The sequence below is a fragment of the Antechinus flavipes genome, chromosome 3, assembly GCF_016432865.1.
Source record: "Antechinus flavipes isolate AdamAnt ecotype Samford, QLD, Australia chromosome 3, AdamAnt_v2, whole genome shotgun sequence".
NCBI classification, from domain to species: domain Eukaryota; kingdom Metazoa; phylum Chordata; class Mammalia; order Dasyuromorphia; family Dasyuridae; genus Antechinus; species Antechinus flavipes.
In genome coordinates this window covers 63,675,280-63,687,351 of record NC_067400.1, presented here as the reverse complement: position 1 = coordinate 63,687,351, position 12,072 = coordinate 63,675,280, and the positions used below count along the sequence as shown (strand labels likewise).

At 47.7% G+C, this 12,072-nt stretch overlaps 1 protein-coding gene across 1 annotated transcript in view; it reads left to right on the top strand.

Moving 5' to 3' along the window:
- SPEG (striated muscle enriched protein kinase) overlaps positions 1-12,072 on the top strand; it is an 85,539-nt gene that overhangs the window by 58,761 nt on the left and 14,706 nt on the right. Inside the window, 13 exon segments of the mRNA XM_051983491.1 lie at positions 1,585-1,708; positions 2,445-2,620; positions 3,872-3,984; positions 4,287-4,455; positions 5,052-5,148; positions 5,273-5,473; positions 5,649-5,706; positions 6,523-6,600; positions 6,715-6,893; positions 7,039-7,065; positions 7,356-7,508; positions 8,226-8,268; positions 8,946-9,014. Coding sequence (XP_051839451.1) covers positions 1,585-1,708; positions 2,445-2,620; positions 3,872-3,984; positions 4,287-4,455; positions 5,052-5,148; positions 5,273-5,473; positions 5,649-5,706; positions 6,523-6,600; positions 6,715-6,893; positions 7,039-7,065; positions 7,356-7,508; positions 8,226-8,268; positions 8,946-9,014 — 1,487 coding nt within the window.

Genomic DNA, 12,072 nt, shown 5'->3' with positions numbered 1-12,072 from the left:
TGTGTCCTGTCTCCCATTTCCCTAGCACCTGCCTAAACCTGCGGGCTACTCTTAGTTCTCCTAAATTCTCTTGGCTCAAGGGTAGAAACAACCCATTTCCTTCCCCTTAGCTCATCTGAGTATATCTGTGCATATGCCCATCCGGGATTGCCTGTGGGTGTAGTAAACCGGTGAATATTTCCCTAGTGGAAGGCAATGGAACCATATATGACTCAGCCAAAGTAGGTAGAGCTTTGCAGATATGGCCACTGGGAGGACTAGCTCTGAAAACAGATGAGAAAAGACCCAGGAGGGGTGCTAGCCTTGAAAGGCAAAATTGAGTCTTTCACACAAAAAAAGCTTTACCAAAACTCAAGGGAGAAAAGATCAAAGAAAACATTGGTATGATATAAAATTGTAGAGCTGTTGAACTTGGGAGTCTTATCCTAAAGTGGGAATTTTTAAACTGGGATCCCTAAATTTTTTAATTTTCATAATTGCATTTCAATAGAATTGGTTCTCCTTTTAATCTTGTATCTTTTGTTTTATGCATTTAAAAATGATTCTTTTTAAAAATTAAATTAAAACATATGATTCAGAGAACTGTAACATAAATTTCACTAGATTATCCAAAGTGTCCATGACCTAGAAAAGGTTAAGAACTTTTGTCCTATACTATACTAGAGGCTGTACCCAGAAGCTGAGCTTCAACTTTTGTAAGCTTGTACAAGACCCTGAAATTCTCAATTTCTCCATCTATAAAATGGGCCTAATACTTGTGTTTTTGGAAAGAAAACACTTGAAAATAGTCTGAAGTGGGGCAGCGAGGTGGCGCAATGGATAGAATACCAGCCCTGAAGTCAGGAGGACCTGAGTTCAAATCTAGTCTGAGATACTTAACACTTTATAAATGTGTGATCTTGGGCAAGTCACTTAACCCCAATTGTCTCAGCCAATAATAATAAAAATAAAATAATCTGAAGTACCTTATAAAGGAGAGTTACTATTATTAAAAAATTTGCCTTAATCTGGCTGTAAAGCCTCATGGCTGACTAGCTACCTCCCTTCCTTCATCCACCTGTGATCTCACCATTTTGCCTTCAGAAGAAACATTTGCTGTTACTCTATGTCAACCCTGCAGCTCATCACAGGTCCCTCTGGCATCCCAAGGCTGGCACCCCCGGGTCTGCTTTCATCAGCTTTCAGAGCCGGTCCTCCCAGTGGCCCTATCTACCACGGGCTGCCTAATTTGACTGAGTCATAGTTCCCTTGCCTTCCAAGGGGAAATATTTACCAGCTTCTGACAACCAGGGGCGATACCAGACAATCGTGTACAATCTGTACCAGCCGGGGAAGGGTCCTTCTTTCCAGGAGGGTGGCTGAAGGGCTGGGTCAGACCGGTGGGGGGTAGGGAGAGAGGGCCCCCGATGGGGAGTTGGGGGAGTCGGTTGGGGTCCCCTCCTTGCCTCCGAGCTCCTCAAGCCTCGAACCTGATGAGTTCTCGGGCCCCTTCCTTAGATGGCTTCTTGTCTCCGCTTCTGCAGCTCTGGAGGAGCTCCAGTGTTTTCCTCTCTCCTCACCCCATCTATTCTCCTGGCTCTTTAGGCCCGGTCCTGGAGGAGGCCCCTGTTGTGCTGGACAAGCCAGACGTGGTGTATGTGGTAGAGGGCCAGCCGGTCAGTGTCACTGTCACCTTCAACCACGTGGAAGCCCAAGTTGTCTGGAGGAGGTGCTCTTCACCCCCGGCTCTGCTCTGCCTTAACCAGTGCATCTCACCCCACTTCCACCTTCTCTTAGCCCCATTAATCGGTCCCCTCCTTACCCAGCTGTGCTCCCTACACCTGCCCCTCTCCCTCTGGGGGGAAAAGATCAAAGAAAAGGTTGCTATGCTATAAAATTGATGAGCTATTGAACTTGATAATCTTATCCTAAATCAGGAATATTTAACCCTGAATCCTGAACTTTTTTTTTTTTTAATTTTAAATAGCTTTTTATTTACAAGTTATATGCATGGGTAATTTTACAGCATTGACAATCGCCAAACCTTTTGTTCCAGTTTTTCTCCTCCTTCCCCCCATCCCCTCCCCCAGAGGGCAGGATGACCAGTAGATGTTAAATATGTTAAAGTATAAGTTAAATACAAAATAAGTATACATGTCCTAACAGTTATTTTGCTGTACAAAAAGAATCGGACTCTGAAATAGTGTACAATTAGCCTGTGGAGAAATAAAAAATGCAGGCGGACAAAAATAGAGGAATTTGGAATTCAATGTAATGGTTCTTAGTCATCTCCCAGAGTTCTTTCGCTGGGCGTAGCTGGTTCAGTTCATTAATGCTCCATTGGAACTGATTTGTGAACCCTGAACTTTTAAAAATTTTTTAAAAATTTAAAAATACTATTTTGAATATTGCTAAAATGCCCCTCAGTTGAAGGTGACCATTGCTCTCTTTGCCACCCCTGCCAGCTGTCGAGGGGCACTGCTGGAGGCCCGCGCGGGCATGTACGAGCTGAGCCAGCCAGACGACGACCAGTACTGTCTGCGCATCTGCCACGTGAATCGGCGGGACGTGGGGCCCCTCAGCTGCACAGCGCGGAACCGGCACGGCACCCAGGCTTGCTCCGTCACGCTGGAACTCGCAGGTGGGCTTGGGCTCCTCCCAAGGCTGCTGCCTTTTCCAAAGGGACTGTGCCGGCATTTAAGAAAAAGAAGCTGATTTCTTTCTGTCCGACAAACCAAATAAAAGAAGCTCTCAAAGCGCAGCCTTAGAGCCCACAGACATCCTCCTGTCTCCCCATCGGGCTGGCACAAGCAGTCTGACCAATCAGCCGCGACCACTCACTAGCTGGTCCAGGTCCCTGTGCGCTTTTCCTCCAGCTGTGCCCCAGACCAACCCCTGACTTTCTCTCATCAAAAGCGGAGCTCCTTGTGGTCCCTCCTGCCGGGTTTTGGGGTCAGTGCTGCGAGCCACTTATGAGTCCATCACATCTGCAAGGCTCTAGCCAGACCGATTCAATTCAGGTCAATTAAGTCCAACAGATCTCTATTTATATTAAGTGCCCACTACATATGGAGCCCTGTGCTAAGCTTTGGGGAGATTAAACTTGAAAGTGCTTGTCCTCTTAAAACTCAGAAGGAGGACATGATAAACATTGGCAAATAGAACACAAAATAATCCGTGAAAATTGTATTGTACAAGAAAAGGTACAAGGTGCTAGACTTTGGGGAGATTAAACTCGAGAGCGCTTGTCTTCTTAGAATTCAGGAGGATATGATAAACATTGGCAAATAGAACACAAAATAATCCATGAAAATTGCATTGTACAAGAAAAGGTAGAGTTCACTTTTTTCTGCTTTTTTTTCTTTTGTGGTTTCTCCTTTTGTTCTTTTTTTTTTTCCCAACATAGTTCATCAAGAAATGCATATTAAAAAGTTAACATCCATGTATAACCAGAAAAGTAAAACAATGAATAAAAAACAATAAAAGATATAATCAAATGTGTTAGGTGGGACTTTAAGGAAAAAGATCATGGTCAACCAAAGTGAGGGGCAAGGAAGGCTTCCCAGAGGTGATTTGAGTTGGATTATAAAGCAATTCAACAAGTGAAGAGGAGGGAAAGAACTCTAGGCATAAAGCACCGTGTGAGCAAAATCACGGAGTCCAGTTTAGAGGGGCATGGGTATGTACAACAGAATTAAATGAACTAAAGCAGAAGTAAGGTTGCAGAAGGCCTTAAATGCCTATTTTAATAGGTGAGAATGAGCCACTGAGTCCTCAAGTTGAGGACTTTCGTGACCCCTTCAGAGAGTTTGAAATAGCCCCATAGACTATGATTTCCAGCCAGGAAGATTCCCTCCTCGAGACCGTCCACTCCAGCTTGCTTGTGTTTCAGAGGCGCCACGGTTCGAGTCCATCATGGAGGACGTGGAGGTTGGCGCTGGAGAGACGGCTCGTTTCGCCGTCGTGGTGGAAGGGAAGCCGCTGCCCGATATCATGTGGTACAAGGTGAGTGCGGGAGGCAGGGAATAGGTAGCTCCAGGGAAGAAAGATTGAGTTTGGAGAATGGAAGCCTGGGAGAGTCTTGGGGGAGAGCACGAGTTTTCTTATTCTAAGAAGAAATTACTCACTTTATTCTAAGAAGTGCAGCAAGAAATGAGCCTCTGGATGGAGCCGGCTTTTAGGGGGGAGGATAAACAAGGAAGAGACTGAAGTTCTCGTGAGGAGTCAGGGCTGTGGGGAGCACAGCAGAGATGTGGGGGCTTGGGTGTGATTGGGCCCAGGGGTGGAGGTGATCTCCTGATCTGCAGGAGGAGGCCCTGTTGGAGGAGAGCAGCCACGTGAGCTTTGTGTACGAGGAAAGCGAGTGCTCCTTGGTTGTGCTGAGCACGGGACCCCAAGACGGCGGCGTCTATACCTGCACGGCCCGCAACCTGGCAGGGGAAGTGTCTTGCAAGGCTGAGCTTGCCATTCGAACAGGTAGGGTCTTCCCCCTTTTCCTTTTCCCCTAGGGACCCTACTTTTCATACCTCCCTTTTTCCAGGGCCTGTGGTCCAACTTTCCTGGGTTTAGTTCCTCTACTTATAGGCTCATAGATTTAGAGCTAGAACAGATTTTAGAAGGCATCCATTTTTTTTTTTTTACACAGATGAGGGAACTAAGAGAAATTAAGTGATTTATAGTGTCACATAAAATTAATAATAATTATTTGAAAGGGAGGGAAAATTGGAACATGAGATTTTGCAAGGATTAATGTTGAAAAATTATCCATGAATGTTTTGAAAATTAAAAAGCTTTAATAAAAATAATAAAAACTCTAGAAAAAAATTATTTGAGGTACTATTTTAACTCCATTCTTCCTGACTCCAAATCTAGACCGTATCTTAGCATTCTTTTCTAGTCCCCAATATCCTATTTTCCAGCCACTGATAGCTCAGTATGGGCCCCTTCTCTTTGCCCCGCCTGCCACTTCCCGGCCCACCTCAGCATTATCAATTGCTCCCTTCCCCTCTCTCCATTCCCTCCCCGCTTTCTATCCTTTGGCCCTCCATCCATCAGCCTTATCTTTCTTGCAGCTCAGACATCCATGGAGATTGAGGGAGCCGGGGAAGATGCAGAGCTGCGGGGACGGAGGCTCAGTGACTTTTATGATATCCATCAGGAGATCGGCAGGTAGGGCAGGGGACCCTGCTCTGGGAGAGGCTGACGGCCTCAGGGCTTGGGTCCGTGGGGGAGGGGGAGGGGGGCTCCCCCGAGGGGAGCGAGCCCTGACCCTGTCCGGCCCCCCGTGTCTCAGAGGCGCCTTCTCCTACCTCCGTCGGGTGGTGGAGCGGAGTTCCGGCCTCGAGTTTGCTGCCAAGTTCATCCCAAGCCAGGCCAAGCCCAAGGCTTCTGCGCGTCGGGAGGCCGGGCTGTTGTCCCGGCTCCAGCACGACTGTGTCATCTACTTCCATGAAGCCTTTGAGAGGCGGCGGGGACTCGTGATTGTCACCGAGCTGTACCCAGGGACGGGCGGTGGGGAGATGTGGCCACTGTCTGCTGCCCGGCTGCTCTTATGTGGAAAGGGGCCGGTGGGAAGCAGGAGGGGAGGGGGTGATGGGGAGGTGGGAGGAGGAAGCCCAGGGCTGATGAGGGCACATCCAGGCCCCTTTTCTCCTTGACCCTGGATTCAGCTGCACTGAAGAGCTTCTAGAAAGAATGGCCAGGAAACCAACCGTGTGTGAGTCTGAGGTGAGGGCAGGGGGTGGGTGGAGTGGGGTGGGGGGCTCCTCTGCCATGGCTAAACTGGCTAGGACCAGATTCTGGGGAGATATCTCTGTCCGTGGTGTGATGATAGACGTGGATGGGGCAGGAAGACAGAAATGCACTCTACAGGAACCCCTTAGTCCAGTTAATCCCTGGTGCATTGGGGACCGGCTCCAGGCTTTGCAAACAACACACTACCTAGGAATTAGTTTTTAAAATTGGTGATTTAAAAATGGAAACAACTTGACCAAAATTTATCACTGAAATTTTAAGTCCATTAAAAATAGATTAATATGGGAAAAAAAACCAATCAAACTCAAATTCATTCTCTGGAGAGTTCAGTTTCTCTCATCCAGTATCTCAAAAGTCTCTCCTTCCCCCCCTGCTTTTCCCCATCAAAAGTTGTCCCAGAATCTATGTTCAGTATCAATTACCCTTATTAAAGGTACCCCATGTCAAGATTTCTGCTGCTTTTTAGCTCTTTTTAAAAACATTTTTCCTCGTCCTTAAAATGTGAACTTTGTGAGATCAGGGGCTGTCTTTTTTTTTTTTTTTTCTGGTTGTATTCGTATGCCCTGAGCTTAGCCCAATATCTGGAACACAGCAGGAGCTAAATAAATGCCTGTTAACTGATTGACTGTTATGCCTTCAATGCCATCTCGTGGGCTCCTTCTATCACAGCTGAGCCCTGCTTAGTTTGTGTTAGCTTGTTTTTCCCCACTATGGCTACATTCTGTGTGGATGACAGTTCTGGGGATACCCCCCTTCCCTTGTGGGCTCTGGGCCCCTCTGTCTCTCCAGATCCGGACCTATGTGAGGCAGGTGTTGGAGGGACTCGCTTACCTTCACCAGAGCCATGTGCTGCACCTGGATATCAAGGTGAGAGGTGGGGAAGCTGGCAGCTGGGCGGGCGGAAAACCACAGCGGTCCAAGCCCGAGAGAGCCCGGGCGGACTGGGGCAATTACAAAGGGCCGTCTCGTCCTCTCCTGTAGCCGGAGAACCTGCTGGTGTGTGATGGGGCTGGGGGCTCAGAGCAAGTGCGGATCTGTGACTTTGGCAACGCCCAGGAGCTAACGCCAGATGAGCCCCAGTACTGCCAGTACGGCACCCCTGAATTCGTGGGGCCCGAGATCGTCAACCAGACGCCCGTGTCCGGCGTCACCGATGTGTGGTGAGTGGGAGGCAGGAGGGGACGGGGTCAGAGGCTAGTGCCAGGTTCGGGGATACCAAAAGCCCCCAATAATGTTAACTGGGGAGAAGGCTATAGCCCATACGTGGGGTCCCTGCTGGTGACGTCTGTCCTTTCTTTCCCACAGGCCTGTCGGTGTGGTTGCCTTCCTCTGGTAAAGATCTCTGAGTCCCTTCCATGCCCTCTTTGTTCTCTGCCTAAAGCCTGATTTGGGGAGGGGGATAAAGGGAGACCCCATGGATCTGGGAAGGAGATGTCACGGCTTCGGTCCCTGCGCAGCCCACATCCGAGTCTTTGTGGCTGCCTGAGCCCTGCCCTTTCCCTTTATCCCTGATGATTATAATCCTCCCACATTTGTACCATATCAACCTCAGCTCCGCCTGCTTCTGCCCCTGGAACCCTCCCTCCCCGGGCCCTCCCATCAACAGCCTTCTCCCTCTGCAGTCTGACCGGGATCTCGCCCTTTGTTGGGGAGAATGACCGGACCACGCTGATGAACATCCACAACTACAACGTGGCCTTTGAGGAGACGACGTTCCTCAGTCTGAGCCGAGAGGCCCGAGGCTTCCTCATTAAAGTTCTAGTTCGAGACCGGCTGTGAGTCCCGGGGTAGCCCTTGAGGATCCCCCTTTGCCTTCATCAGTCCCAGTGGTCTCCTCTCCACACCGCCCCCTCCCAGCCTCCTAGGGCGGAACATCTCCCCGAACTTGTTTCTTTAATATTTCAGTAACAACATTTCAGCGTAACTGAACTCCTTGGAAATCTGCCCTTCCTTTAATGCATTTAAAAACATTACACTGATGAGGGGTTCGCAGGCTTCCCCAAACTGCCAGAGGAGTCCATGACACTGATCAGGTTAAAAGCCCTGCTTTAATAGCTTTATAATGGTAGCTAATATTTATAGAGCTTATTTACGTCAAGCGCTAGAAGATTTGCTAAGCACTATATATATATATATATATATACTCGTTTGATCCTTTGGATAGCTATGTGAGGTAGGTGCTATCATTATTTAAAGATAAGGAAGCTAAGGACAGCAGGATAAGTTTTATCCACCTACAGATAGAAGCAGAATTTGAATTCACATCCTCTGACCTCAAAGCCGTGCTTTTCCCATTGGACTACAGGGCTGAGCTTGGGACTGTATCTTGAGGTATTTCCCCTCTCCTCAGACAGAAGCAGAATTTGAATTCATGTCCTCTGACATCAAAGCCAGTGCTTTTCCCATTGGACCTCAGGATTGGTCTTGGGGCCGTATCTTGAGGTATTTCCCCTCTCCTCTCGGTCCCATTTAACCTCTCTGTCTCTTTGTAGGCGACCCACAGCTGAGGAAACCTTGGAGCATCCTTGGTTTAAGGTGAGAATCTTCAGGGAGTGGGTGGTGGGTGTGAATCATGTCCATCTTCATAAAGCCAGGAGGTATAACCAATTGAGTGCTGCTCTTAGAGATAGAAAGATATGAGTTCAAATCCAGAAGCAAATTTTATTAGATTAGATTATTTGCCATCTAGGGGAGAGGGTGGGGAGGAAGGGAAGGAAAAATTTGCAACACGAGATTTTGCAAGGATCAATGTGGAAAAATTATACATGCCTGTGTTTTGAAAATAAATAACTGTAATAAAAATATAAATAAAAACAAAAAAACCCATTTTATTAATAAGTAATGTGATGGATAGAATGTCAGACTCATCTTCCTGAATTTAAATGTGGCCTCAGACATTTACTAGCTGAATGATCCTGGCCAAGTCACTGAACTCTGCTTGCCTCAGTTTCCTTATCTGTAAAATGAGTTGGAGAATAAAACCCCATATGGGGTCCCTAAAAGTCAGACATGACTAAAAAAAACTTTAGTTCTGTCTCCTTTTCCTCATCTGTGCTATTAGTATCACTCCCCAGTCCCTGTAGCCAGCAGCAGGATCCTTGCTTGCAGAAGACAGAGGTTGGGGCTGAGGGAGGGCAAGAGAGGGTTGCCCAGAAGGTGATGGGCTGAAGACTTCCCCCCATTCAGTCTGACTTCCTCCCCTGCATTTGTAGGCAACGGAAAAGGGTGCGGATATCAGCACTGACCACCTGAAGCTGTTCCTGTCTCGAAGGAGGTGGCAGGTGAGCCTTATCCCCTCGCCCCATATTCGGACCTACCTCTGCCCCTTTTTATGTTCTACTTGTGCCCCCTTTCCCCTCTCCTTGCCTCTTCCCTCCAGCCCCTCTCCTGTTTGTCCCTTCTCCCCCATCTCTCTTCTCTCTCTTCTTTTCTCTTCCTATTTGTCTCTTCCTTTGCCTCCCTCCTTTTTCTTGCACAAACTCTCCCCTGGAACTGCAGATATGATGTCCTATCAGCAGATCCCATTCCTTAGGTCACCCTCCCATCTGGCTTCTAGGGCTGATCTGAGAAAATGGGCCCCAGGCAGGAAAGAGATGGACTCTCAGTGCCTTTCAGCTCCATTTGGGCTCCTGTGCCTTTTCTGCTTGCTACTCAATCCCTGATGTGCTGGGGATGCTGAATGGATGCTGATAGCCCATCGCAGGGATCCTTCCACATCTTCTAACTGTCAATAGCTCCTACCCAGCCTTGGGGTGAACGGCCGCTTTATTTTTCATTAAGATTCCAGAAACTGAACTGGAGTTCAGAAGGACTTGGCTGAGAAACACTTACGTGTAAGGGGGAATGGGTAAATGAAACTAAGTTTAAAGTGTTCAGGAATATTCTCCTGATTCCCCTAATCGAAACGTAAAGACCCCAGCTTCCCGGGTTAGTCCTCTCTGCCCCAGAGCGTCCAGGCCCGGTCTCACTGCATGGAGAGCCGCCAGCCTGCCTCTGGAGTCGACCCCATTCTTCCAGCTGTGCCTCCAACCAAATTCCGGCTTGTTTTCGCTTCAAAGCTGGTGCCCTTCTGGGCCCCCCTGCCAACTTTGGGCTACGTTTTGGAGCCATCAGTCTTCTATATTAGCAAATCTGTGCCAGTTTCCCAAACGGTGCACTAGAGCATCCATGAGAAAATGTTTGTGTTAGCAGAGGCTGAGGGGATGAAGGGAAGAGGGGGGTGGGGAAGGGGGTGGCCACCCAGGAATGCAAATAAATATAGAGTAGCTGAGAGCAGCCTCCATCCTGCCCTAGTATAAGAGACCCACTCCGCTACCGAGCCAAACTGAGGTTCCTGTTTTCCTAAACACACTCATCGTCATCATCATTATCTTTGCAAGAATTTACATCTGAATATATGAATATATCTTTGAACATTTGAATATATAAATATATTTATTGCTTTGAGGTTTGCAAATTGTTCTACATATATCATCTCGATCCTCATTGTCACCCTAGAAGGTAGTTGCTATTATTATCCCCATTTTACAGATAAGGAAACTGAAGCAGAAAGAGATTAAGTGATGTCCAATTGAGCTGATGATTTGACTGCAGGTCCAGCTTTTTGTCCACTCTAGTATATGACCTAGCTGCCTCTCCATTTCATCCCTGTCCCCCCTCCCGGGTTTTGTTACTGCTCAGGGGATTGCCTCAGCAATTCCTTCTCACTGCATTCATGCTATTCTCTCACTTCTGGATCCAGAAATCAGGCTTCCGACCTCGAGGTCTCAGTCTTCTTGTCTCCCTACCCGTACATGAGCCAGTTCCTCCCCTTCTTTTTTACTGCTCCCCTCTCTGACTCCAGCATCCACACTCTTTCTCTTCTTAAACCTGCCCTTCATATCCCAAGGGGAAGAAATTGAAAGTATGATCTAGGAGGCCTTTTAATTCTGACCTGGATGGTCCCCAGATTTACTAAGTCATGAGCCATTAGGCTACCTCCCTCCTGGTACGCCATCCACACTTATTGGAGAATATCATCTCTTGGACCAGAACCCTCCTCCATCTGGGTCCCATTCCCAGCCAATGGGCAGGCTCGCTGGTAGTTTCAGAGCTCTCCATTCAATCACTATCTAAGTGGCCGTCTGCTTCTCAGGCTAACGAGTAAATGGGTGTCCCGGCACCAGAGGAGAGCATCGTGTGCCTGTTTTAGATGGGCAGTGCCCAGTCCCAGAGAAACATGGAGAATTTTGTCTCAGCTCCTCACGGTGGGTGGGAGGAAGGCACCTTGTCCCGTACCTCCTCGCACTGGGTCCGACTAGTCCTGGACCACTCTGTCTCTCTTCCTAAGCTTAAGACTCCGTAAGTGTGTGGTGAAGGAAGCTTCTTGCTTTCTCGCACCAACTCTGGGTTAGCCGTGGGTTTGATGGCACCTTGTGGCGCAATGGGCCTGGAGTCAGAAAGGCTTGAGTTCGGATACTTACTGGCCGGCTGACCCCCTGGGCAAGTCATCCAATCTCTATCTGATTATGCTTCTGTAAAATGGGCTAAAACCCTCCTAGGATCTCTGTGAGGATCAAATAAATGGATATTTGTAAGTGCTTAGTATACAGTCAGTGTTATATAAATGTTACCTATTACTAGTTGTAGAATTAGCCAGGTCCCATGGTCCACAATGGTGACTGTTCCCTGCCAGAAACCCCTAAACGGATGGACTTGTTTAGAGAACATAAGATATAGCACTGAGAGGTCATTGGGGCCATTTTACACAGGGGACACTGAGACCCAGACAGGTCCCCCTCAAGGTCATGTTGATTCTAAGCAGCAGAATCAGGAATCACAATCTCTTACTTTTCCCATTGCACCACACTGGAGCACCAAAAGCAATGTCCCTGGATGCCCCTCCCTGCAAATCCCGTTTCCAGGGCACCAGCAGCTCCAGCTCATTTGTGGAGCTGGGATGATGGCCAAGTTTGGAGCCCAATCGACAGTTACCAGCTTTACCCCTGATTCAGGTTAATTTTTGATGATATGCTCCAGTATCTTCAGGGTAGCCCCTCTTCCCAGAATCCCAGCTTATCATTTTTTGTGTCACAAACAAAGTACATAGTAATAATACACATTTTGTATCAGCAATAAGAAAAGGGTTATTTTGTTGCAACTTCTCTATCCTTCCCCCTCTTTTCTCACTCTTCATTTCTTTTTTCTCTCTGTCTCTATCTCTTTCTTTGTGTCTGTTTCTCTTTGTCTTTCTGATTCTGTATGTGAATCTCTCTTCTCTTTCTGTCTGTGTCGCTGTTTCACTGTCTCTGTATGTCTGTCTTTGTCTATCTGTTTCTGTTTCTCTGTCTTTTCTCTCTG